Source organism: Elephas maximus, chromosome 16 (assembly GCF_024166365.1).
Source record: "Elephas maximus indicus isolate mEleMax1 chromosome 16, mEleMax1 primary haplotype, whole genome shotgun sequence".
NCBI lineage: Eukaryota > Metazoa > Chordata > Mammalia > Proboscidea > Elephantidae > Elephas > Elephas maximus.
In genome coordinates, this window is record NC_064834.1 from 20,508,787 (window position 1) to 20,532,978 (window position 24,192).

A 24,192-nucleotide genomic window follows, 5' to 3' on the forward strand; every position below is an offset into this window, starting at 1 on the left:
CATTTCTTTTTGATCTTTATGTTATTCTCAAAACTTTCTTTTATCTCCATAGTCTGCTCTTGTTTCACCATCTTATATCCCTTGGATCAGTTAGGGCTGAGTATTCTACTTCCTAACTTCTGTTGGAGAAAAACATTCAAATTAGCAGGTGTTTGTGGTATTTTGTTTCTGGATAGAGCGTGAAGCTGCCCAGTGACCAGTGAAGCAATTAGCATGCAGCATCTTGGCAGAGAGAAGACTGGGGATAGAAGCCAACCAAGAATGGAGTCCAAATAGCAGAGGATCCATGGGCTTTTCTGCTGCATATCTTAGTCTGAAGAAAACAAAATTGCTCTTTATAAGCTTCCTTTTTCTCCCCAACGAGAGTGGTGTTGTCAGCTCCAGAAACCTCATTTAAACACCCCAAAGAGAAACTTGAATAATTTGCATGTAGTTCTGCTTTGTTGAGCAGAGTATCTGCTGAGCTATTCCACGTGGGCAGGGACGTAGCTTAGTAAGGAGGTTCTCTCTGATTCTCTGAAATGAGGGTTTATCCAAGGGCATGGAATAAATCACTGTGAAAACTCTTTAGCTTCACCCTTTCTAATGGCCAGATCATGAAGCTTTCTCTTCTTATTTTCATTCTTCAAATGTTTAGACTTAAAAACAAACAAACAAACAAAAACACCAGGCCCTAAGGCCCTAAAATGGGTGAAGATACTTGGAAATGGAATGCATATCCCTTTTTCACATCCTTCCCTTTAATAACATGGGGAATGTGATACCAGGGCCAGTCCATAGCTGATTTATACCAGTGTCCTATGTCAAGGGAGGCACATGCTGTGAGTATTTGTTTCAGTTGACTAACATTATTATTTTTTTTTCATTTTATGTAAACTTTTTAATGGAAGTGTAACGTATATGCAGAGAAACGCACAACTCATAAGCATACCAAAACTAAACCAAACCCAAACCAAACCCATTTCTGTCAAGTTGATTCCAACTCATAGTGACCCTATGGGATGGAGAAGAACTGCCCATAGGGTTTCCAAGGGTGTAAATCTTAATGGAAGTAGACTGCCACATCTTTCTTCTGCAGAGCAGCTGGTGATGGGTTTGAACGGCCGACGTTTTAGTTAGCAACACTTAACCATTGCGCTGCCAGGGCTCCCCATAAGCATATGATTCATTGAATTTTTCCAAACTAAACATACCCATTAACAAGTACCTAGGACAAGAAAAAAACTATTACCAGAACCCAGAAAATTCCTTTGACCCTTCCCAATCTCTCATCACCTCACATGAGTAACCACTATTGCGATCTCTAATACCGTAGAGTAGCATTGCCCGTCTTTGAACTTTGTATAGATGGGATCATACGATATGTACTCTTTTGTGTCCGGTATTTTTCATTCCATATTTCATGTTGCTGCATGCAGCTGCATTTTATCCATTCTCCTTTCTTTGGATTGTTTCCAATTTTGGGCTATTATGAAAAGTACTGCTATGAATATTTCTTTATATACCTGTTGGTAAACACATTTCCTCGCATGCGTATCCTCTCCTAGGAGTGAATAGCTGAGTGATGGGGTATGCGTATGTTCAACTTCAGTTGAATACTATCAAACTGTCAAATACAACCAAAGCGGTTGTACCAAATTGATGGCTTCGCTAACATGTAATTTACAAATAGGTACATTTTTAGTTCTACTCTTTAGCTTTCTGTGGCATTGTCATGCATAAATTTGTCCAAATTCTCTGGATTAATTTATATTTTCCACAAATTCAATTTCTCGGAGTAATCAGTTCTAAATTTTCTTACCCCCTTCTGACCTTATCATTTCCCTCTTATTTATTATTCATTCATTCATTTGTTCAACAAAGACTTATAAAACTCCTAATATGTGCCATATATTACTAGATAATGGAATACATAGTAAGTAAACTATAGTGCTTGCATTCAAAGGAATTATAATCAACTGGGGGAGACAGCACTATGAAGAGAAATACTCTCAAATCTAAAAAGCTGCTTTCTTGATCTAGTGTCTCTTGACTTAGTAAAAATGGCACAGAAGTGGTGTCATCTGACCTCCTCTAACTTGACAAAGGGGAAGGAGAATTACGATCAGCAGCCCAAGGCTGATTCCTATGAGGCAGAGGCCAGACATACCTCCTCTCTCAGCCATCTTTACCAATTCCAACACCAACTGTCCCTCTCGTGGCACTCTACTTCTCTGCTGGGTTTGATAATTTGTTGCAGTGGCCACACAGAACGCACAGACAATACTCAAGATTGTGGGGTTTATTAGGGAAGTAACAGGCTATAGTTCAGACACAGGAATGTGCAGGTTACAGTTTTTCCATCAGAACAGCCTCTTCTCAGCCGTGCTCTCAGGCACACCTCTTTCTAGCCCCTCAACCAGTGCCCTGCTTGGGCAAGTATTACAAAGCTCTTTTAGCTCTGCTGGTAAGTGTCCAGAGGTACCCCACTATGCCAGTAAGCCTCGGCCTGAAGGTGCTCAGCTCTATCTCCTTGGATTGGTAAGCCTAGCCCCACCAAGTGCCCGGCGGCAACCTACTCTGCCAGCAAGTCTCCTGCCCGAGGGCACGCTGCTTTCTTGTTGCTCTGGCTGGAAAACCCACCATGCCATCTCCTGTTGGTCTTGTGCCAGTCTCCTGGTTCTGCTGCTGCTGTTTCTTTGCTCCTTTTTCTTGCCTTCTTGCTATATAGCTCTCTCTTTCTCTGTCGCCTGGGTCTAGGAGGGTCTCAGAGCAGAAATTATAGGTTCAAAGGATGTGCACTACTCATGACTCTTCTTTCTTGCTGGTGGTGAGATCTTTTCCTCCCACCTCTGGGATGGCTCATTTTAAGCCTAGCAGGATGGCAAAACTGACCACTCCCTTGTTAAGGATCCATGTACCTTATTTGCATGGTCCCACCCCACACGGGTGCCATGAACTTTATTTGCATTATCAAACTATCCAATCCCCTTCGTGGGCCACAATTACCTTATTTGTATAGTCTCACTCAAGTGATACAGTTACACGACCATGTTGAGAAAGGTCATATAAAAGTGATCAATTGCACAACAGCTTAGTAAAGAAATCTATTAACAACTTGTCAAGTTTATTCATGATTTTCCTGGATTTTTATCATGTGTCCGCCAATATAAATTTCACTTTTTCAAGGTGAAGAGTCGCATATTTTTAAACTTCGCTGATGCAAAAGTCACTGTGTCTTTCCAAATTGCTTTTTAAAATCATCTTCTCTAATTCTCTTTTTTAAAAACATGGACATCATAGTTGTCCACAGTAACTCAGGTTGTAAACTCTAGGGTGTGTGTGTGTTTTGTTTGCTTATTATTTTGCTTTTTTTGAGAGGTTAGTATACCAGTACTTTTCTTGGTGAGTACCCACATATTTTTGGCCCTTTGGGGTAGGACATAAAATCATCTAGTTGACATCCCAAAGGGCAATTTACGGTAACTTCCAAGTACTTCTCCTCATTGTAACATTTATCCTGAATGAATGCCCTGCAACCTTGAAACATATTGTTTCAGCTCCGTCTATGACCTGGTAGTTCACAAGTCTCTGTCTCTAGGCCAGACTCTTTTCTGCATTCTTGATCCATGTATAGTGTATTTGCATTTGGATCTTATGTTGACATCTCATATTCAGCAGATCACAAAAATACTTCACCTTTCTCTCACAAACACATTTTTCATGCGTTACTAAGTACGCAATAGCTTGAACAATTCTCTGGAAGCTTTTAAATGTGCTCTCTCGCTACTCCCCCCTCGGACATCTAAATATCACAAAATCTTAGCATTTTTACTTCCTAAATATTCCCAGGATCCATCCTTTCTTTCCTTTATTATTGAAAAGCTTAGTTCAGGTACTCATTATCTCCTGTCTGTATGATTACCGCATTTCTCTGACTGTAATTTCATTCTCTCTAATGTATTCAAAAGACAATTTAATCTCTAAAATCTATAGACAACTGGAACAATTAAACAACAAAAAGGCAACCCAATCACAAAATGGGCAAAGGACATGGTCAGAACCTTCACCAAAGGGGACATCCAAGCAGCCAACAAACGTATGAAAAGATGTTTGCAATTGTTAGCCATTAGAGAGATACAAATCAAAACTACCATGAGATATCATCTTACCCTGGCTAAAATGGCAGTGATAAAAAACAAAAAAAACCAAAACACAGGTAACAACAAATGTTGCTGAGGATGCTAGGAGATTGGAACCCTTATCTGTTGCTGGTGGGACTATAAAATGGTAAACCACTATGGAAAATTGTATGGTGCTTTCTCAGAAAACTAGAAATAGAACTACCCTATGATCAGCAATCCCACTCCTAGGTATATACCCTCCCAGTCCCCCCTAGGACACTAACAGACATATGCACACCCTACGTTCACTGCTGCTTTATTCACAATAGCAAATAAATAGAAACAACCAAAGTACCCACCAACAGATGAATGGATAAGCAAATTGTGGTACATACGTACAATGGAATACTACACAACCATAAAGAACAATGATGAGTCTGCAAAACATAACATGGATGGACCTGGAAGACATAATGTTAAGTGAAATAAGTCAAGCATATCAGGACAAATAATGTATGGTCCCTCTTTTATAAGAAAACAAGAATAGATAAATATAGAGAGACCAATGTTCATTGGTCGGTACGAGGGAAAGAAGGGGGGGAGGGGAAAGTATGTTTTAGACCACAGAGACTTGTTATTTTTGGTTATGGGAAAAAAGCACCAAATGTGGATATAGTGAACACAGAACAACCAAAGTGAAACAAGTGTTTGAGCACATATGAATGGAATTGGCAAATTGGTATATGGGTAGGTACGGGTGTGTCCATAGGTAAGCACATGTAGAAATATCTATTCAAAAAAAAAAAAAAAGTTGCCATCCAGTCTATTCCGACTCATAGCAACCCTATAGGACAGAGTAGAACTGCCGCATAGGGTTTCCAAGGAGCAGGTGGTGGATTCGAACTGCAGATCTTTTGGTTAGCAGCCAAGCTCTTAACCACTGTGCCACCAGATAGAAGCATCTATAACCAAAACCAAACCCACTGTCATTGAGTCGATTCCGACTCATAGCGACCCTAGAGGACAAAGTATCTATATATAGTTATGTGTATCTAAAAAAAAAAAAAAAAAATAGGTACGTGTAAATACAAATATGTGGGTGCAGACACATGTAATTATTGAAGACACAAATATGAATACTCCTCAGACAGCCAAATACCTTCCAAAATTGGTTTCCTGGTTTTGAAAGCTTAGGACCATAGTCTCATGGGACAACTAAGTCAATTGGTATAATATAGTTCACAAAAGTCATGATCTACATCCTCGAGTGAGTGGCGTCTGGGATCTTAAAAGCTTGCGAGTGGCCATCTAAGACACAGCTACGGGTCTCCACTCTCCAGGAGCAAAATAGTAAGAAGATAACCAAAAGTTCAGAGAAGAAACAGTCTGCATGAGCCACAACCTCATCTACCCTGAGACCAGAAGAACTAGATGGTACCTGACTACCACCACTGACTGTTCTGACCAGGGTCACAATAAATGGTCCCAGGTAGAATGGGAGAAAAATGTAGAGTAGAACTCAAATTCTTAAAAACAACAACAACAACAGCAAAACCCGGGCAAACTGGAACAGTAAAAAACAGAGGACTGGCTCCCTGAGACTATCGCCCTGAGACACCCTTTAAACCTAGAATCGAGCCTATCTCCTGAGATCACCCCTTGGCGAAATAGCAGTTTGGCACACAAAATAAAGGTTACTATCCATAACATTGGTGCTCTACTTAAGAACCATGGGTATGAGTTCAAAAGGTCAACAATTAAAAAGTGAAGATAAGGGGGCAGGGAAACTAGAGTACTGGAAAGGGAACGAATAGAATACAAAGAGAATGTTGACACATCATGATAAAAGTAACTAATGTCACTAAACAATTGGTGTGGAAATTTTCAAATGGGAACCTAATCTGCTGTGTAAACTTTCACCAAAGGCTCAATAAAATATTATTAAAAAAAAAAAAGAAGACTTGCCAAGCAGTCCTTGAAAATACACATCTGATCGTGTTGCTGTTAGAGATCTTTGGCATGGCCTGGGAAGCAGCTCCTGCCCACCTTGCCAGCTGGATGTATCCCCATCCCCACTCAAGTTCCTTGTGCTCTGGTTTTGTAGCACTACCCTCAGTGGCATGCATAGTCTTTGCTTTTCCATGCCTCAGGCTTTTGCATGTGTTCTTTGCTTTGCTTTGCTTGTCCTTCTGTTCTGCATTGTTCACAGGGATAACTTTTATTCACTGTTTAAGAGTCACCTCCTTTGATAAATCTTCTTAAATCACCACCCAAGCTAAGAGATTTCTTTTATGATACCAGTAGGCTCTGTTTTAGCTCTCATATTAATTTGTTTACTTTTCTCCCCTTAGGGCCTGTAAACTCTTTATCTTTGCATTACCCACGTTTAGCCCAGTGTCTGATGTATAGTAGGGGCTTTAATGACGTTTGCCGAATGGATGGTTGAATTAATTAACTGATGATAGCATAGAATCCTTCATTTTTATACTTTGTGATCTTTCAAATGCCTAAATATATTTTGTTCTCTTGCCAGGGTTAAAACTCATATGTTACTTCCCTACCCACTTGTACAAACTTGTAAGGTCTTCTTTTTTTACTTCCATCTGTGTGTTTCTTCATCAGCTGGAAGCATTTAATGTCTCCTTAACTTGGAAATCTCATATAAGCTTTTTCTCCTGAAACATTTTTTTATTTTCTAAAATATGTTAAGTAAGTATCAGTCCCCAAGGAGCTGAATTCTTAATACTTCTCCATCCAGAGGAATCCCTAATTGACCCTACCATTTATTTCCTATTTTGACCTGGCTTACAAATTTAGGATGAATCGACAACCTGTCTGTCTTTGAACCCATAGTATCCTCTGTTAAAACAAAATAGCGTAACTACAAACTCCACCACAACCATGTTTTGTTTAGGAGAATTGCCCATTTTATCTGTGTGCCTATTTAGTACATTAAATTTATCATGTGTAATGTCCTTCGGGAGAAATGGTCTTGCCTTCTCAGTTTCCCTTACCTAAACTCTGCAACCTACCCTTCTTTCTCACGCTCTGTGTCTTAATATGTTATTTCTGTTATGTTCAGTGAAACAGCCCTTTCTTGTAGGCTTCACTGACTTGCTATTGAGGGTATCAGTGCTCGTTAAGGATTCTGTAATTGCCTTGGGCAGAGATGACAAAGCATAGACTCAAAAGCCAAAACACATTGAAAACATTTTTAAATTCCAGAGTCCCCCAAGCATTAAAGTTACCACAATTTACATACAGATATACATAGCCACTATCAGAATAAAAGAAATCAATTTTTAACTTTAGCCTTCTTTATCATAATTTATGTTCAGTTATCCACCTTTGAGCAACTACTAAACGTTGACCCTGCCTTTCTAAATAAAGAAGTCGAATGTATAGGTCACTTTAGAGGGAATTATGTAATAAGTTTCAGTTATACTGTAATACAGAGAATTTTCTTCAGCTCTTTCTGAATATTTATTCTTATTATGCCTCTGAGGAGCTGTGCATCCTTTCTAAAACATTGAATTATTTATCCTTTAAGTCACGCTACGTCGAACGTAGGTAGTACTATAAAATTGTGGGGGATATGAAAATCACAAAGACCATCAAAGAACAAAACACAGTACACCAACTTTGATAAATTTAAGGAATAAAATCCTTATTATTTCCATGGTTTTTACTGTTTTCAGGTATGTACTATTTCTGATTTGCTACTTATTCAATCCCATGAGAGTTGGCAGAATATCATTATCCTCATTTTTACGGATGGAAAACCAGACACTGAACGATTAGATATCTTGCCTTGCTCATTGTGCTAATTACAGAGCTGAAACTGGAACCCAGACCAGAAATACAAGGGGGGGAATAGTAGCAAGCTAAGAAAACCACCAAGTGTCTTTTCTTGGGTAATTAGTGAGTATGAACAATGGGTTGACAGCCACTTCTAACTGTCCTCCCTATGTCTTGTAATGAAGTTAATCTCCTCCAAAGCCCTGCATGAAGTAGCAGACAGCCTTTATTTTCAGAAGGGAAGGAACTAAAAATACAGTAGTACAAGCCATTTATTAACCTCAGGCAACATTATCCCCAGATATCAGAGTCTTGTGAAAAAAACGTGGAGTTTGCTTCAGAAGTCTTAGGGTTAGATCTCAGATCTTTGCCAACCTTTTAATCTCCTTCCACTAAATACCTGTTTTGTTAAAGTGGGGTTAATAACACTGACCTTACTGCCTGAAAGGCTGTTACGATGATTACAGGAAGTACTTCATAATCTATAAGATACTATGCAAACACAGTTTCTCGTTATTGTGTGGAATATACGATAAATGCTTCCTGTGGAGGGAAGGGGCATGACATAGCTGTTGGAATCAGGGCTGGGGAGTCACATTGACTTTAGTCGTACTACAAGAAATGACACTGTCTAGTTCTGTCACTTGGGTAAAGAACTTAGTCTCTCTAAATCTATTTTCTCATCTTTGAAGTGGGGAATAATGACAACTATTTTATGATTTTTATAAGGATTAAATGAGACAGTGTATATGAAATGCATAAGCTGTTGTTAAGGTTCCTTGAACTAGTTTAAAGAAAAAATTTTTTTGGAAATAATTTTAGATTTATAGAAGATTTGGGAATATAGTGCAGAGAGTTCCCATCTGTCTTTCTTCCACTTTCCGCCATTGTATATTTGCCACAGTGAAGAAGCCAACATTAATACTTCACTATCAGCTAAACTCCAGGTTTTATTCAGTTTTTACCAGTTGATATCAAGGAAATACATGATATCCCTTTGGCATCACTGATTATGCTAGCCTTCTTCACTTGGTTAAGGTAGTACTTACCAGGTTTATTCACTCTTTCTTGAGCTAGTTTTGATCGGCTATCACTTGGAACCCTGGTAGTGCAGTGGTTAAGAGCTACTGTGAGCTACAGCTACTAACTAAAAGCTCAGCATTTCAAATCCACCAGCCACTCCTTGGAAACCCTATGGGGGTAGGTTTTTGTTTTTGTTCTTGGTTTTTATGGGGATGCTATGAGTTGAAATCAAGTCAACGGCAATGTTTGTTTTTTTTTTTTTAATCACCTAGATAGGATTGTAACTTTCTCTTCCCTCTGTTTGTAACCCTCTTTGTTTAGATCTTACGGCCACTGTTAGCTTCACAGAAATACCGCCTCTGATCACCTAAGCTAAAGCAGCTTTCCCCCCTCAGGTCAATCTCTATGCTATTTCAGTTTTGTGTTTCCTTTATAGTATCTGTCATTACCCGAAATTGCTTTGTGCATTTGTTTACCTAGTTTATTGTTTGTGTAAGTCCCCTCCCCCCAACTAGAACAGAAACTTGATGAGAACAAAATTCATTTTGGATTGTTTACATCTGTATGCTCAGAGTCTAGTACAAGGGCTAGCATATACTAAGTGCTCAATAACTATTTGTTGAATAAATGTTAAAGTCAGATCCAGGATAAATTTATTTATTAATAAACATTTCTGAAAAAGATTGGAAAATTTTTTTTTTTTTTTTAGTGGGAGGTTCAATTTAGCATTCTTGACTCAATTTATTTAGTTTTAATGAAAAGGTTAAATGCAATTATCAGCATTTATGGAAATAGGTAATCAGCGTCCTTGTAATTCAAGCTCTCTTATAATGTACTTAATACTGTGAATGCCAGAGTGTGTTTATGATTTACAAGGACTTGACTGACAAATGTAAGATCTACTCAGTTTTTATACATCTGCACCACTGTGACCTTTATTTGCTAATTGGCTCACCTTTTCTATTGTAGAACTTTAAACAATTTCAAGTAGTGTAGAAATAATTGATGCCCTTGATTTTCACTTTAGCTGACTTCTTAGTATCTCCCATCTTTACAATTATATTGAAGTAAAAGTGAAAAAAAAAATTTTTTTTTTTTTTTTTAAAAAGTGGAGCTTCTTTATATGTCTTTCCCCTTTTACCTATTCTAAGAACCACTCTTTTTATTTCCCTTCCCAGGACTTAAAATCTCCAAACCAGAGGGATGAAATCGCAGGGGCCCGGGCCTCACTGAAGGAGAACTCCCCTCTCTTGCATTCAATTTGTTCAGCTTGTTTGGAGCATTCTGATGTTGCTTCCCTCAAAGCCAGCAAGGACACAGTTTGTGACGAAATTCAGACTGCCCTCGATGTGATTTCAAATGCTTCACAAGGCATCCAGAATATGCCCACCCCAACAGAACCTCAGGCAGCAACCCTGGGAAGTGCCCTGGAGGAGCTTGAGGTAAGTTGAGAAAAAAGTAAAATGTGACTTGATGTCCTGACATGAAAATAAGCAGAAGTGAGTTTTCACATCTGTGTGATAGTTTAGAGGATGAGAAAATAAAACTCCAGTTATCCAATCAAACAGTCTCTTTATCACTTTCTTCCAATGAATTGATCAATAGGAAAATATGCTATCAGTGGTTTTCTGATTCCTTTACACCTCTGCCCAGGAAGCCACTGAATTTTATTAGGGATTATTAATTAGATATAAGTGATGATTTTATTTTCTGTACTGTAAAACTATAAAATGTAGGATTTATTCATTCCACAAATATTTATTTTGGGCACTGTTTCTGTGTGGTTAGGAATTATCAGTAAACTATGTAAACAGACCCAGATTGCTGTGCTTGTCAAGTTTACATTCTAGGAGGGTAATATAGACAAAAACAAAAAATTATATATAAGTAAATTGTATGTTACACTGAGAAGGTGAGGTGTTATCAAAGGCTGGCAGGAGGTAAGGGAATCAGGCAGGTGGGGACCTGGAGCAAAGGCTTGAAGGCACGCCTCAGTGTTTAAGTGGCAGCACAGAATCCAGGCTGCCTAGGCAGAGAGAGTGAAGGGGAAAGCTGTAGGAAATGAAGTCAGAGAGCCAGTGGGGCTGGGTTATAGAGGGCCATGTAGGCCATTAAGGATGCTGACTTTTACTCCTAAGTTAAATGGGGCTCCGTGGTAAGGTTTTAAGCAGCAGTGTGACACTGAGAATTGTGTCTTGAAAGGACCACATTGGCTGCAATATGGAGGAATAAAGAGAAAATCTGAAAGCTGTTGTATTAACTCAGGTGAGAGATGTGGAGGTTTGGACCAGAATGGTGTCAGTGAGGCAGTAATTATTGGTCACATTAAGGCTGTATTTTGAAAGTAGTGCCGAGTGGATTTTGACAGTTTGGATGTGGAGTGTGAGACAAAGGGAGAAGTCACGGCTGGTGTCTCATGCTGGATTCTCCAGGAGCACACCTTGGACACTGGATGGTGTTTGGGATACAAGGTATTATTAGGGATCAACAGCTATGTATGGAAGGGGAGGAAGCAGAGCTGGGCAGAGGAAGAAGTCAACCTGCAATCCAGCTCTGTAAAGTCTCAACCATCTGGCAGGGAGTTCTGGAGAGAGCCTTGGCCTCCAGAGTGTGCACCATCAGATAGAAATGGTCAACCCTTTATCCCCCCTCCTCTTTTGGCCGCCTGTCTCTGAACTGTGCAGGATGCAGGCTGCCCTGGAAAAGGTGTGACCTCAGGGGTGATTAGAGGCTTCCCTCTGAAGGACTTGTCTGCTAGCTGTATTCCCCAAAGCAGGGCAGCAAGTTGTACCTGGAAGGGAAATCTGGGCTGCATCTTTTTTGCCTACCGTAGAAACAAGTATTTGGATGAAATTTCATCACTGATGATGGGGAAGATTATGGGTGAAGCAGGTCATGAAGGGAAGACTGCTGTTGTTGTTAGGTGTCATGGAGTCAGTTACCATTCATAGTGACCCTGTATACAACAGAGTGAAATGCTGCCCAGTCCTGCACCAGCCTTACAATCTTTGTTATGCTTGAGCCCTGTTTCAGCCGTTGTGTCAGTCCATCTTCTTGAGGGTCTTCCTCTTTTTCACTGACCCTCTACTTTACCAAGCATGATGTCCTTCTCCAGGGACTGGTCCCTCCTGATAATATGTCCAAAGTATGTGAGACAATGTGTCACCATCCTTGCTTCTAATGAGCGTTCTTGGCTATACTTCTTCCAAGACAGATTTGTTTGTTCTTCTGGCAGTCCACGGTATATTCAATATTCTTCACCAACGCCATAATTCAAAGGCAGCAATTCTACTTTGGTCTTCTTTATTCATTATCCAGCTTTTATATGCATTTGAGGTGATTGAAAACACCATGTTTTGGGCCAGGTGCTCCTTAGTACTTACAGTGACATCTTTGTTTTTTTTTAACACTTTAAAGAGGTCTTTTGCAGCAGATTTGCCCAATGTGATCTTGACTGCTGCTTCCGTGGGTGTTGATTGTGGATCCAAGTAAAATGAAATCTTTGACAACTTCAATATTTTCTCTTTTTATCATAATGCTTTAGTGGCGGAGTGGTTACGTGGTACCGCTGCTAACCAAAAGGTTGGCAGTTCGAATCCGCCAGATGCTCTTTCAAAACTCTACTGGGCAGTTCTCCTTTGTCCTATAGGGTTGCTATTAGTCGGAATAGACTCCACTCGACACCAGTGGGTTTGGTTTGGTATCGTAATGCTGCTTATTGGTCCAGTTGTGAGGATTTTTGTTTTCTTTATGTTGAGGTGTAATCTATACTGAAGGCTGTGGCCTTTGATCTTCATCAGGAAGTGCTTCAAGTCCTCTTCACTTTCAGCAACCAAGATTGTGCAGATTGTTAATGAGTCTTCCTCCAATCCTAATGGTGCATTCTTCTTCATATAGTGCAACTTCTCGGGTTATTTGCTCAGCATACAGATTGAATAAGCATGATGAAAAGATACAACCCTGACAGACACCTTTCCTGACTTTAAACCAGGCAGCATCCTCTTGTTCTGTTCAAAAGACTGCCTCTTGGTCTAAATACAGGTTCCTCATGAGCACAATTAAGTGTTTTGGAATTCCTGTTCTTCGCGATGTTATCCATAATTTACTATGATCGACACAGCCGAGTGCCTTTGCATAGTCAATAAAGCACAGGTAAACATCTTTCTGGTACTCTCTGCTTTCAGCCAGGATCCTTCTGACATCAGCAGTGATATCCCTTGTCCTCTTCTGAATCCAGGCTTAATTTCTGACAGTTCCCTGTGGAGGTACTGCTTTTGAATGATCTTCAACAAAATTTTACTTGTGTGTGATATTGTTTGATAATTTTTGCATTCTCTCGGATCACCTTTCTTTGGAATGGGCACAAATATGGAACTCTTCCAGTTGGTTGGCCAGGTAGCTTTCTTCCAAATTTCTTGACATAGATGAATGAGCACCTGCAGTCCTACATCTATTTGTTGAAACATCTCAATTGGCCAGTTCCTGGAGCCTGGTTTTTCGCCAGTGCCTTCAGTGCAGCTTGGCCTTCTTCCTTCCCCATTGGTTCGTGATCATATACTGCCTCCTGACACGGTTGAACGTTAACCAATTCTTTCTGTTACGGTGACTCTGTGTATTCCTTTTGTCTTCTTTTGATGCTTCCTGGGTCGTTTAATATTTTCCCTATAGAAGCCTTCAGTATTGCAATTTGAAGTTTGAATTTTTTCTTCTGTTCTTTCAGCTTGAGAAATGCTGAGATGTGTTCATCCCTTTTGGTTTTCTATCTGCAGTGTTGCACATTTCATTATAATACTTTCCTTTGTCTTCTCGAGCCGCCTTTTGAAATTGTCTGTTCAGTTCTTTTACTTCATCATTTCTTCCTTTTGCTTTTTTTGTCTTCTGACATCCATTTTGGTCTTTTCTTTCTTTTCTGTCTTTTTAGTGACCTCTTGCTTTCTTCATTATGATGTCCTTGATGTCATTCCATAACTCCTCTGGCCTTCGGTCATTAATGTTTAATGCATTAAATCTATTCTTGAGATAGTTTCTAAATCCAGGTGGAATATACTCAAGGTTGTAGTTTGGCTCTCGTGGACTTGTTCTAATTTTCTTCTGTTTCAGCTTGCATATGAGCAGTTGATGATCTGTTCCACATTTGGACCCTGGCCTTATTCTGACTAATGATATTGAGTTTTTCCATCATCTCTTTCCACAGACGTAGCCAATTTGATTCCTGTATATTCCATCTGGCATGGTTCACATATACAGTTGCCATTTATGTTGTTGAAGAAGGTATTTGCACTGAAGAAGTTGGTCTTGCAAAATTCTATCATGCGATCTGCAGGGTCATTTCTATTATCAAGGTCAAATTTTCCTACTATCAATCCTTCTTCTTTGTTTTGAACTTTTGTATTCCAATTGCCAGTAATCATTAATGCATCTTTATTGCATGTTTGATTAATTTCGGACTGCAGAAGTTGGTAAAAATCTTCAATTTCTTCATCTTTGGCATTAGTGATTGGTGCATAAATTTGAGTATATAATCATATGAACTGATCTTCCTTGATATTATCCTATCACTCACAGCATTGTACTTCAGGATAGATCTTGAAATGCTCTTTTTGATGATGAACATGACAGCATTGCTCTTCAATTTGTCATTCTGGCATTGTAGACCATATGATTGTCTGATTCAAAAAGGCCAGTATAGTCCATTTCAACTCACTAATGCCTGGGATATTGACATTTACATGTTCCATTTCATTTTTGATGACTTCTAATTTTCCTAGATTCATACTTAGTACATTCCACATTCCAGTTATTAATGGATGTTAGTGAATGTTTGCAGGTGTTTTTTCTCTTTTTGAGTTGTGCTACATCAGTAAATTAAGGTCCTGAAAGTTTTGACTCCACCTGTGCCTTAAAGTCAACTTTACTTTGAGGAGGCAGCACTTCCTCAGTTGTATTTTGAGTACCTTCCAACTTGAGGGGCTCATCTTCTAGCATTGTGTCAGATAATGTTCCGCTGCTGCTGATAGAGGCCATTTTTTCAGAAGTAGACTGCCGGGCCCTCCTTCCCAGCCTGTCTTAGTCTGGAAGCTCTGCTGTAGTCTGGCTACCAAGGATGACCCTGCTGGTATTTGAAATATTGGTGGCAAAGTATCCACCATCACAGCGATATGTAAGACACCACAGTACGATTACCTGAGAGACAGGTGGTGGAAGATTAGAAGGAAGATTAGAAACTCAATGTTAGACATGTCGAGTCTGAGATATTTGTCAGGTATGTAAGTATGATGTCCAAAATCACTGGCTACTCAGATCAGACAAATAGTTGCTTAATGGGAGAGTGTCCTGTAGCACTTAAGGTTAAGGGCTTGGGAGCCTGAGTGCCTGGATGCTGTCCCAGATGTGTGCCACCTGGGGAAAGTTACTGTCTTAGTCATCTGCTGCTGCTATAACAGAAATACCCCAAGAGGATGTCTTTAAAAAGGAGAAATTCATTCTCTCACAGTCTAGTAGGTTACAAGTCCAAATTCAGAGCATTGGCTCCAGGGGGAGGCTTTCTCTTCTTGGCTGTGGAGGAAGGTCCTTGTCATCAGTCTTCCCCTGGTCGAGGAGCTTCTCAGCACAGGGACTCTGGCCCAAAGAATGCATGCTCCTGCTCTTCATTCTTGGTAGTATGAGGTCCCCATGTCTCTCTGCTCTCTTGTCTCTTTTGATATCTTAAAACAGATTGGCTTAAACACTGTCTAATCTTGTAGATCTCATCAGTATAACTGCCACTGAAATGATAGTGATAGGATTTACAACACATAGGGAAATCACGTCAGATGACAAAGTGGAAGACAATCATGCAATACTGGGAATCATGGCCTAACCAAATTGACACATATTTTGGGGGGACACGGTTCAATCCATGACATTCCACCCTTTGGCCCCCCGAAATTCATGTCCTTACCACATGTAAAACATATTCACCCCATCATATCAGCAAAAGTCTTAAATCAACTCCAAGTCCAAAATCCAAAAATTCCTGTTCATCTGTGAAATATAGAATACAAGCTTTTTCCTTCCAAAGTACAGTGGCAGAACAGGTACACACTAGACTTTTCCATTACAAATGGGAGAAATTGGAGGGAAAGAAGGGATAGCAGGCACCAAGCAAGTCAGCTGGACACATTACGTTAGCCCTTGAGGCTTTGCAAAGAATCCTCTGTTGTCTGAGAGACAGTTTATACAATGGCCCAGCCCTCCAGACTCTTGGTATTGGCCACACTCATCTGATTCTGAGTGGAAGCCCCTCAGCCCTGGGCTTCAGCTCCACCTTCCAGGCCCACTGGGACAGCAACTCTGCTCCCTCAGCTTTAGGCGCAGCATTCTCCTAGTCCATCTGAGTGGCGACTCCACCCTTAGAAATACCAGATGCCATGGCTCCACCCTTTGAGACCCTAGAGGTTCTGGTCCTATATTTTGAGACTGAGGCAGCTTGGCTTCCTGTGTTCCTTGTCTCTTCAGCTTCTGCTTCCTGGTTTCTTGGCCTCCTGGCCCTCAGGCCTCATGTATCTGCCCTGCTAGGGCAAGTGTTCCAAAGCTCTGTAGCTCCACCTATGTGCCTGGAGGCACGCCACTCTGCCAGTAAACTTTGGCCAGAGGACAGCTCTCTCACTCTGTGGGTCAGCAAGCCTAGCTCCACCAAGAAGTGCCTGGAGGCACCCCACTCCACCAGGAAGCCTCCTGCACAGAAGCACTCAACTCTCTCGCTCTGTGGATTGGCTATAGCACTGTCTGGTGCTGGCCTCCTGGTTCTGCTGCTGCCAGTCCTCTATCCAGTCACAGTTTCAAAACCACTTCCACATTTTAGGTATCCATTAGAGCAGCACCCCATTCCCGGTGCCAAATTCTGTCTTAGTCATCTACTGCTGTATAACAGAAATACCACAAGTAGATGGCTTTAACAAAGAGAAATTCATTCTTTCACAGTCTAGTAGGCTACAAGTCAAATTCAGGGTATCAGCTCCAGGGGAAGGCTTTCTCTTCCCAGCTCTGGAGGAAGGTCCTTATTATCAATCTTCCCCTGGTAAAGGAGTTTCTGAGCGCAGGGACCCTGGGCCCAAAGGATGCATGCTCCTGCTCTTCATTCTTGGTGTTATGAGGTCCTCGTGTCTCTCTGCTCACTTGTCTCTTTTATATCTCAAAACAGATTGGCTTAATACACTATCTAATCTTGTAGATCTCATCAGTATAACTGCCACTAATCTATCTCATTACATGATAGGGATAGGTTTTACAACACATAGGGAAATCACATCAGATGACAGAAGGGTAGACAGTCATATAGTATTGGGAATCATGGGCTAACCAAGTTGACACATATTTTTGGGTGACACAATTCAATTCATGACACTAATACAATTCCAGTTTTCTCACCATAAAATGGGGATAATAATAGGACCTAGAATCATAGCAGTGTGGTCAGTGTTGGTGAATTAATAATATAGTACATGTTAAAATGCTCAAGGAGTACTGGTGGTTCAGTGGTTAAGGACTTGGCCGCTAACTGAAAGGTTGGCTGTTCAAACCCACCAGCGGCTTCCATAAAGATCTCAGCCTTGGAAGCCCTATGGGGTAGTTCTCCTGTGTCCTATAAGGTCACTATGAGTTGGGATTGACTCAGTAGCAAACAATACAGGTTAAAATGCTTCAGTCAGTGCCTGTCACTTCTAAATAAGTCTTAGCTCTTATCTCATTAGTGAAAATGAATATTTGGAGGCAGATTCTTCCACAGTGAAGAAACCCATACAATTGAAATTACTGAAGTTTCACTGATAACATAAAAAAAAAAAAACTAAATACATACAGATATATAATACCTATGTTATTCCAAATGTTATTATTTTCATGATAAACTTTTTGGATAGTTAATTAATTTAAATTTAGGATAACTTTTCAATATAACTTTCCTTAGTTACATGTTTTTAAACTGGTGTCTTCATTTCTAATTCAACATAATTAGATTCTTACTTGTTGGCATCCATGTGAAAATTTCTACCACTTGTCTGTCAGTTTGTCTTACTGTGGTTGCTTGCGTGTTGCTGTGACACTGAAGATTTGCCACTGGCATTTCAAATACCAGACGGGTCACCCTTAGTAAACATATTCCAGTGGAGATTCCAGACTAAGGCAGACTAGGAAGAAGGACCTGGCAGCCTATTTCTAAAAAAATCAGTGATCCAACAGAATATGGAAATTATCAAACAATATCATACACAAGTAAAATTTTGCTGAAGATCATTCAAAAGTGGTTGTATCAGTGCATCTACAGGGAGTTGCCAGAAGTTAAAGCCGGATTCAGAAGAGGTCATGGAACAAGGGATATCATTGCTGACGTCAGACAGATCATGACTGAAAGTAAAGAACACCAGAAAGATGTTTACCTGTGTTTTATAGACTATGCAAAGGCATTTGATTGTATGGATCATAATAAATTGTAGATAACATTGTGAAGAATGGGAATTCTACAACACTTAATTGTGCTCATAAGGAACCTGTACTTAGACCAAGAGGCAGTCTTTTGAACAGAGCAAGGGGATGCTGTGTGGTTTAAAGTCAAGAAAGGTGTGCATCTGGGTTGTATCCTTTCACCATACTTATTTAATCTGTAGGCTGAACAAATAATTTGAGAAGCTGGAGTACATGAAGAACGCAGCATCAGAACTGGAGGAAGACTCATTAACAACCTGCATTATGCAGATGACACAACCTTGCTTGCTGAAAGTGAAGAGGACTTGAAGCACTTGCTGATGAAGATCAAAGACTACAGCCTTCAGCATGGATTATACCTTAACATAAAGAAAACAAAAATCCTCACAAACTGTATCAATAAGCGGTATCATGATAAACGAAGAAAATGTTAAAGTTGTCAATTTCATTTTACTTGGATCTGCAATCAATACCCATGGAAGCAGCAGTCGAGAAATGAAATGACACATCGCACTGGGCATATCTGTTGCAAAAGATCCCTTTAAAGATGTCCTTTAAGGACTAATGTGTGCCTGGCCCAAGCCTTGTTTTTTTTTTTTTATCACCTCATATGCATGCAAAAGCTGGACAGTGAATAAAGAAGACCAAAGAAGAATTGATGCCTTTGAATTATGGTGTTGGCGAAGAATATTGAACATACCATGTGCTGCCAGAAGAACAAGCAAATCTGTCTTGGAAGAAATACAGCCAGAATGCGCATTAGAAGCAAGGGTGGTGAGACTTTGTCTCATATACTTTGGACATGTTATCAGGAGGAACCAGTTTCTGGAGAAGGACACCATGCTTGGTAAATTAGAGGATCAGTGAAAACGAGGAAGACTCTCAACGAGATGGATTGACACAGTGTCCACAACAATGAGCTCAAGCATGACAACGATTGTGAGGATGGCTCAGGACCAGGCAGTGCTTCCTTCTGTTATACATAGGGTCACTGTGAGTCAGAGCTGACTTGATGGCACCTGACAAAAACATGTGAAAATTTATAAAATTCAAATTATTGGCACCTAAGGAAAAAAAAAAATTTTTTTCCTTTCTTATGTGAAAATTATAGGAAATATTTGTCTACATGACGTATAAGAATAGTGGTGGTTCTCTAATAATACCAAATTATGGTGTCAAATTGTTTGTCCTATGTAATTCACACTGAATAATTTACACTACTAGTGGTCCATCTTATCTTCAGAATAAGGTTGAAAACTTGTAGACAAGGACTATGCTTCTTACTAAATTTATACTAGTGTTATTAGTAGATTCAGATTAGCACCACCACCGGTTGGCATTGAGTTGATTCTGACCCCATGTGTGTCAGAGTAGAACTGTACTCCACAGGCTTTTCAGTGGCTGGTATTTAGGATGTAGAATGTCAGGTCTTTCCACTGAGGTGTCTCTGGGTGGATTTGAACCCCCATATTTTCAGTTAGCAGATGAGCATGTTAACTGCTGCATCACCCAAAGCTTTGTTAAGTGCCCAATAAATTAAATATATGACTTTTTTTTTAAATTTCTAAGAGCTTTATATGAATTTTGCCATTTAATTATTACAGCGTCACTATATGGTTAAGTATTTTCTATTTTTTCTTACAGTAAATAACACTGAGAATTATATAGAGTATAACTTGCTTAAATCAGAAACCTAGTGAGTGGTAGTAGTCAGGATGTGAATCTAGTCTTTCTGAGTCCAGAAGAATTATTACCTACTGTGCTATACTGCGTTCTTACAAATAAAACTTAATTTGCTTAATTAAAATTCAACACAATTTATGCTAATATTCTTAGTCTGTACGTACCATGAGAGACATTAAAAATGCAACGAAGTCCTGGTGATCTACATCTACAACTTTTTGTTTTTGAAAAAAAGAAAAAAAAATTAGCAAGTCCAAAATGTGGAATAACCTTTTGGTTAAAAGGATTTTGATCCTGGGTTATTTAAATGGAAATAATCAGTATTTGGGGAGTGGCTAGTGCAATGAAGTGAAATTTGCTAGAGTGGACGCTTACACTGGCATACCACATAAGTACTAAACAGAATTGTATCAGGGTATGCTTGCATCGGAAACCCTGGTGGCGTAGTGGTTAAGAGCTACAGCTACTAACCAAAAGGTCAGCTGTTTGAATCTACCAGGCACTGCTTGGAAACCCTGTGGGGCAGTTCTACTCTGTCCTATAGGGTCACTATGAGCCGGAATCAACTTGACTGCAGCGGGTTTTGGATGCTTGCATAAGGAGTCCAGTTTATGCTAGACACTGCGTTCTTTATTCTTGCATCATAGAAGACAGATTTCCAGATTGTTCCTTCTTCTGGGACATGTTCCCTTTCCTCCTTTTAGTTAAGAGTGGCTGCTACAGGCAGGAAATGGCAGTGGTTAGAGAGGTGGAGAAAGTGTGTGTGTGTGCTTTTGTGCGTGTGCAGCTTTGATGAGAGTGAGCGAGGCGTGGTGATGGGTGAAGGTGCGGTGATGGTGTTCTCTCTTTCTCAGGAAAAGTCCTTTCTATGGCATACTCCCTTCTAAACAAGGCAGAAGGGAGTCCTGAAGACACTTCTCTGAGATCCTCATACGGTCTCAACAACCTTTGAAATTCTGTTCCAGTCAAAGCTATGGAAGCACAAACTAGTACAAAATGCCTGAGTTTTATGTATTTTTTATCTGAGTTACAAATAGCTGCTGAGGCTGTCTGAACTAGATAAGCAGAATTTACTGAGCATTTAACCCTTTTTAATGATTTTGTAAATTGAATGGTTGCACTTTCCTTTATTTACAGGAAACTGTATTGGTAAAGTATCCAAAATAACCTTTGCTCTATCTTGCTCCTGCAAATATAATACTATGATATAAACTGATGTAGTAAATACTCTGTCGGGAGCAAGTCTCGTTAAATGTTTATAGTGCGGAAATGTATCAGAGTGCTTACTCAACAACTACCATGCCGAGGCTCTGTTAAATCTTTCATTTTGGTTCATGGCTGGTTGTGGGTATGAAATCTGAGATTTATTGGTTGAGAAAATAGAATTTGAATTAGAACACTGTACAGGCTAAATCGATTAATTTACTGGTAAAGCTAATGTGAATTACAGGGTGTTTTCTTCTCCAATAGTGACTGAATGAGAACTGAGAAGTCTCGACTTGTAGATTAAAGGAAATTTGAAAATGTCTTTAAGCAAGAAACCTTGCCAGTGAAAATTGCTTAGGAAACTCGGACTCCTTTAAGACATTTGTCCTGTGAAGAGGACAAAAATAGGCTGCTGGAATTGTGGCCCATAAGAATTATCTGGCTCTTCATATGATAAAGATGATAATAACAAAGGACATGGATGTAGACTTTCTCATTTTCAAAGAGCTGTTGTATTTATTTTGTTATTGTCTTTCTTTTGTAAACTCATTCATGTGCCATCATTTATATAGGTGCTGTATGCCCAGCACCTAGAACCATGCCCTGTGTATAGTACCCCGCACATCATTGCCATTGAGTCAATTCTGACTCATAGCGACCCTCTAGGACAGAGTAGAACTGTCCCATAGGGTTTCCAAAGAACAGCTGATGGATTTGACCTGCTACCTTTTAGTCAGCAACCACAGCTCTTAATCACTATGCCACCGGGATCCTGTATATAGTTAGTGGTAAATAAATAGTTATTCAAGGAGAAAACGAATACAGGAATGCTGCAAGTTATTTTGTGATATTGGGGTAAAGAGTACTTTTTCCCTTACCTCTCTTTTTTCTTTTTCCAACTGATAGTTATGTACTTGGGGTATATTTATCTGCTTTACCTAAGTTTTAACTAGGCCATGTATTTATAGTGAGGGAAACTACCAGAAGCATATTGAAGTGATTCTACTGCTTAGAATCTTTTCTGTGAGAAGGGAACACAGAGAGAAAATACATACATACATATATATATTCCCTTCCCTCAGCAAGTGTCTAGCCTTGGTCTAAGTTCCCTGCGACTGACAATATATGTTTCCTCTTACAGAAAGTAATAATTTGGGGGAACATAGCCCTTATTGCTTATGTTTTTCCCTGAAGGAGAAAACGGAGACAGCTATCCGTCAGATTAGCATTTAGGAGGTAAAGAAAAATGGGCACCGTTGATATCTAGAAGAACTTTAATATGATTAAAAAAATGGTTTTGGTTTGTAGAAATATAGTGGGCTACTTGTTGCTGTCGAATTGATTCCAACTCATAGTGACCCTATAGGACAGAGTAGAACTACCCCATATGGTTGCCAAGGAACAGCTGGTGGGTTCAAACGCCTGACTTTCCAGTTAGCAGCTGAGTTCTTAACCACAGGGCTAAAAATGATGGGTAAAATATTTCTAAAATGCATGGCTAACCTGATACAAAGAGAGGAGAAATCCAGACGAGCACGCCAGCACTGGCACGATGTTGTGCTAATGGAAGATGGGAACTGTTCATCCTATGACCTGGAACTTGGATTTTAAAAGACCATGAACTGAGGAGGAAAGACAGCCTGTTTCCTCTCAGATGGAAAATCAGATAAGTGATCCTTGTAACCCAAATTTGAACACCTCTTTGGATGACCAAGAAAATACTGTCTCTTACAGCAAGAGATAGTGGGTAAACTTGGCCTTGGCTCTGCGTAGCTCAGAAAGAAAGAGCAGAAAACATCTTGGAAATTTTCTGATCATAAGCCAGTCTTTACCTGAACTTTAGGTTGGAATTAATATTATCTGTGTAGCATTTAAAACCCCAGCTGGAAATTAAAGTTGTCCTGTCCTGGCAGTACTTCCAGATACCTGCCAGAAGTAAACTTATATTCTCTGTGCACTTTAAGGAGCTCTGTTGGTGTGGTCTGCAGTATGAATCTACCAGCTGGTTCTTGGAAACTCTAAAGAGCAATTCTACTGTCCTATAGGATCATCATGAGCAGGAATCGACTCAATGGCAACGGGTATGGGTGTGTTTTAAACCCTTCTTGGAAACCCTATGGGGCAGTTCTACTCTGTCCTGTAGGGCTGCTATGAGTTGGAATCGACTCGACGGCAACACGTATGGGTGCGTTTTAAACCCAGTTCACAAAAAAAATTAGCAGAGTTCCAAGGAAAATGAGTTCTCAAAAGACATACAAAGAAGCAAGCCATCATGAATAAGACTTAGCGGAAAGAACACATTACAGAATAAGATTTGCAAACATGACATATATTGAAATTATGAGATACTGAATATAAGTTGGTATATTTAATTTTATTACCCTCATTTATTTTTTGAAAATGTGATGAAGGGGCAACAGACTGTCAAAATTGAGCAGGCAGCACTTCCTAAAATGAGAAATATAATAACTCAAAGTTAATGATCAGGCAAAATAGATTAGGGACAGGGTCGCTCTGAGTTGGAATTGACTCGACAGCAACAGGTTTTTTTTTTTTTAAATAGAAAATTAGTAATCTGAAAGATATATTTGAAGAAGTTACTTAGGATGCCACATAGAAAAGAGACACAGAAATAGAAAAGATAGAAAAGCAATTAAGATACTTGGAGAATGGTGTTACAAGTATAAAATATTCTAATAAAAAATTTAGAAGTGAGAAAAATATCAAGAAGTTACTAACTGGGGATTTCCTAGAACTGATGGAAGACACCTTAATATGAAGCTCAATAAATCTCAAGCAAGACAAATAAAAGGAAATCTACATTTAGTCGTTGTATCGTGAGAATGAACACCAGAGATAAAAAGAATATTTTTAAAAGAAAATAGGGAGAAAAGAGAAATCGCAAGTAATGACTGAT

General features: G+C 39.6%; 1 protein-coding gene across 4 annotated transcripts in view; it reads left to right on the forward strand.

Annotated features, from left to right (window-relative positions):
- The window catches only part of CTNNA3 (catenin alpha 3), a 1,852,175-nt gene that overhangs the window by 401,836 nt on the left and 1,426,147 nt on the right, over positions 1–24,192 (forward strand). For all 4 annotated transcript variants that reach the window (XM_049856013.1, XM_049856014.1, XM_049856011.1 and 1 more), the window contains one exon: positions 10,103–10,366. In XM_049856013.1, the coding sequence (XP_049711970.1) occupies positions 10,103–10,366 (264 nt within the window). The remainder of the gene's footprint in view (positions 1–10,102; positions 10,367–24,192) is intronic.